General features: G+C 24.3%; 1 protein-coding gene across 1 annotated transcript; it reads left to right on the top strand.

Annotated features, from left to right (window-relative positions):
• Positions 1-33: 33 nt before the first annotated feature.
• Positions 34-675, top strand: LOTGIDRAFT_71000 (hypothetical protein; the record flags this gene model as incomplete). Its single annotated transcript, XM_009062333.1, has 2 exons — positions 34-125; positions 546-675. Coding segments are annotated over 2 exons (222 nt in total), but the record flags the coding sequence as incomplete, so codon positions are not given.
• Between the last annotated feature and the right edge of the window lie 1,607 nt (positions 676-2,282).

Raw genomic sequence — 2,282 nt, 5'->3', positions numbered from 1 at the left:
TATATGTAGGTATTTAAATTTGTATTTTTACAGGTGAAAATTGGAGATTTTGGATTAATGAGAGCATTACCAAGTCAAGTTGATCATTATGTTATGTCAGAACAGAAAAAAGTTCCTTTTGCTTGGTCAGTATTTCATGATATCATTTACAGTATTAAGAACTAATTATAAACCAAACTACATTAATCAAAGTAACAATGAGAAATGTCTAAACAACACGAATAACGTTTTGATTAAATGATTTTTTTTTTCGTCTTGCTTGTTTAGTTGCTTGTCAGTTAAGTTTCTTTGCTTGTCTATACTTACAAGACTTATGCATGGTTTGGTAGGTTAGAATTCATTTGAAGCAATACACTCAGTGAATTCAAAAGAATCTAGAAAGTGATTGTGGGTGAGTTCAGCTTGTGAAAGTACCTTTGAATAAGTCCTCTTTCCTTATTATTCCAGTCGACCCACCTGGTAGAAAGGATTCATTGTTGTTTTCCTTGTAAAAAAATTTGTTTCTATGTATAATTTATTTGTAGTTAACTGATATCTTTTTTCAGGTGTGCTCCAGAAAGTTTAAAATCTCGACAATTTTCTCATGCTAGTGATATGTGGATGTTTGGTGTCACATTATGGGAGATGTTTACCTATGGTCAGGAACCATGGCTGGGTTTAAATGGCTCACAGGTAGAAGAAATTTTGTTTTATTATAATACTCCTACTATATATTTATATGTAGAATATAATGTCATCACGCACATCCCTCAGTTCGGCCATCCACCCAGGAATGAAACCTTACCAAAATTGGAAAAATTGAAAATATTATCACTGTTCAAGGTGTACTTATATTGTAAAAAAAAAGTTTCAAAATATTTTGTCAAAGCACTGTAATTTAAACAGATATTACAGAAGATAGAATTGAAGTTATTAAGACTATTCTCTAATATTTTTGTTGTTAATGTATTTGTATTTAAACAGATATTACAGAAGATAAAATTGAAGTTATTAAGACTATTCTCTAATATTGTTGTTGTTAATGTATTTGTATTTAAACAGATATTACAGAAGATAAAATTGAAGTTATTAAGATTATTCTCTAATATTGTTGTTATAAATGTTAATGTATTTGTATTTAAACAGATATTACAGAAGATAAAATTGAAGTTATTAAGACTATTCTCTAATATTGTTGTTGTTAATGTATTTGTATTTAAACAGATATTACAGAAGATAAAATTGAAGTTATTAAGATTATTCTCTAATATTGTTGTTGTAAATGTTAATGTATTTGTATTTAAACAGATATTACAGAAGATAGAATTGAAGTTATTAAGACTATTCTCTAATATTGTTGTTGTTAATGTATTTGTATTTAAACAGATATTACAGAAGATAAAATTGAAGTTATTAAGACTATTCTCTAATATTGTTGTTGTTAATGTATTTGTATTTAAACAGATATTACAGAAGATAAAATTGAAGTTATTAAGATTATTCTCTAATATTGTTGTTATAAATGTTAATGTATTTGTATTTAAACAGATATTACAGAAGATAAAATTGAAGTTATTAAGACTATTCTCTAATATTGTTGTTGTTAATGTATTTGTATTTAAACAGATATTACAGAAGATAAAATTGAAGTTATTAAGATTATTCTCTAATATTGTTGTTATAAATGTTAATGTATTTGTATTTAAACAGATATTACAGAAGATAGAATTGAAGTTATTAAGACTATTCTCTAATATTGTTGTTGTTAATGTATTTGTATTTAAACAGATATTACAGAAGATAAAATTGAAGTTATTAAGACTATTCTCTAATATTGTTGTTGTTAATGTATTTGTATTTAAACAGATATTACAGAAGATAAAATTGAAGTTATTAAGATTATTCTCTAATATTGTTGTTATAAATGTTAATGTATTTGTATTTAAACAGATATTACAGAAGATAAAATTGAAGTTATTAAGACTATTCTCTAATATTGTTGTTGTTAATGTATTTGTATTTAAACAGATATTACAGAAGATAAAATTGAAGTTATTAAGATTATTCTCTAATATTGTTGTTATAAATGTTAATGTATTTGTATTTAAACAGATATTACAGAAGATAGAATTGAAGTTATTAAGACTATTCTCTAATATTGTTGTTGTTAATGTATTTGTATTTAAACAGATATTACAGAAGATAGAATTGAAGTTATTAAGACTATTCTCTAATATTGTTGTTGTTAATGTATTTGTATTTAAACCAGATATTACAGAAGATAAAATTGAAGTTATTAAGAT

This window comes from Lottia gigantea (assembly GCF_000327385.1).
Source record: "Lottia gigantea unplaced genomic scaffold LOTGIsca_5083, whole genome shotgun sequence".
Classification (NCBI taxonomy): domain Eukaryota; kingdom Metazoa; phylum Mollusca; class Gastropoda; family Lottiidae; genus Lottia; species Lottia gigantea.
Note: the sequence above shows the minus strand (reverse complement) of the source record. Positions and strands in the feature narration are given on the sequence as shown.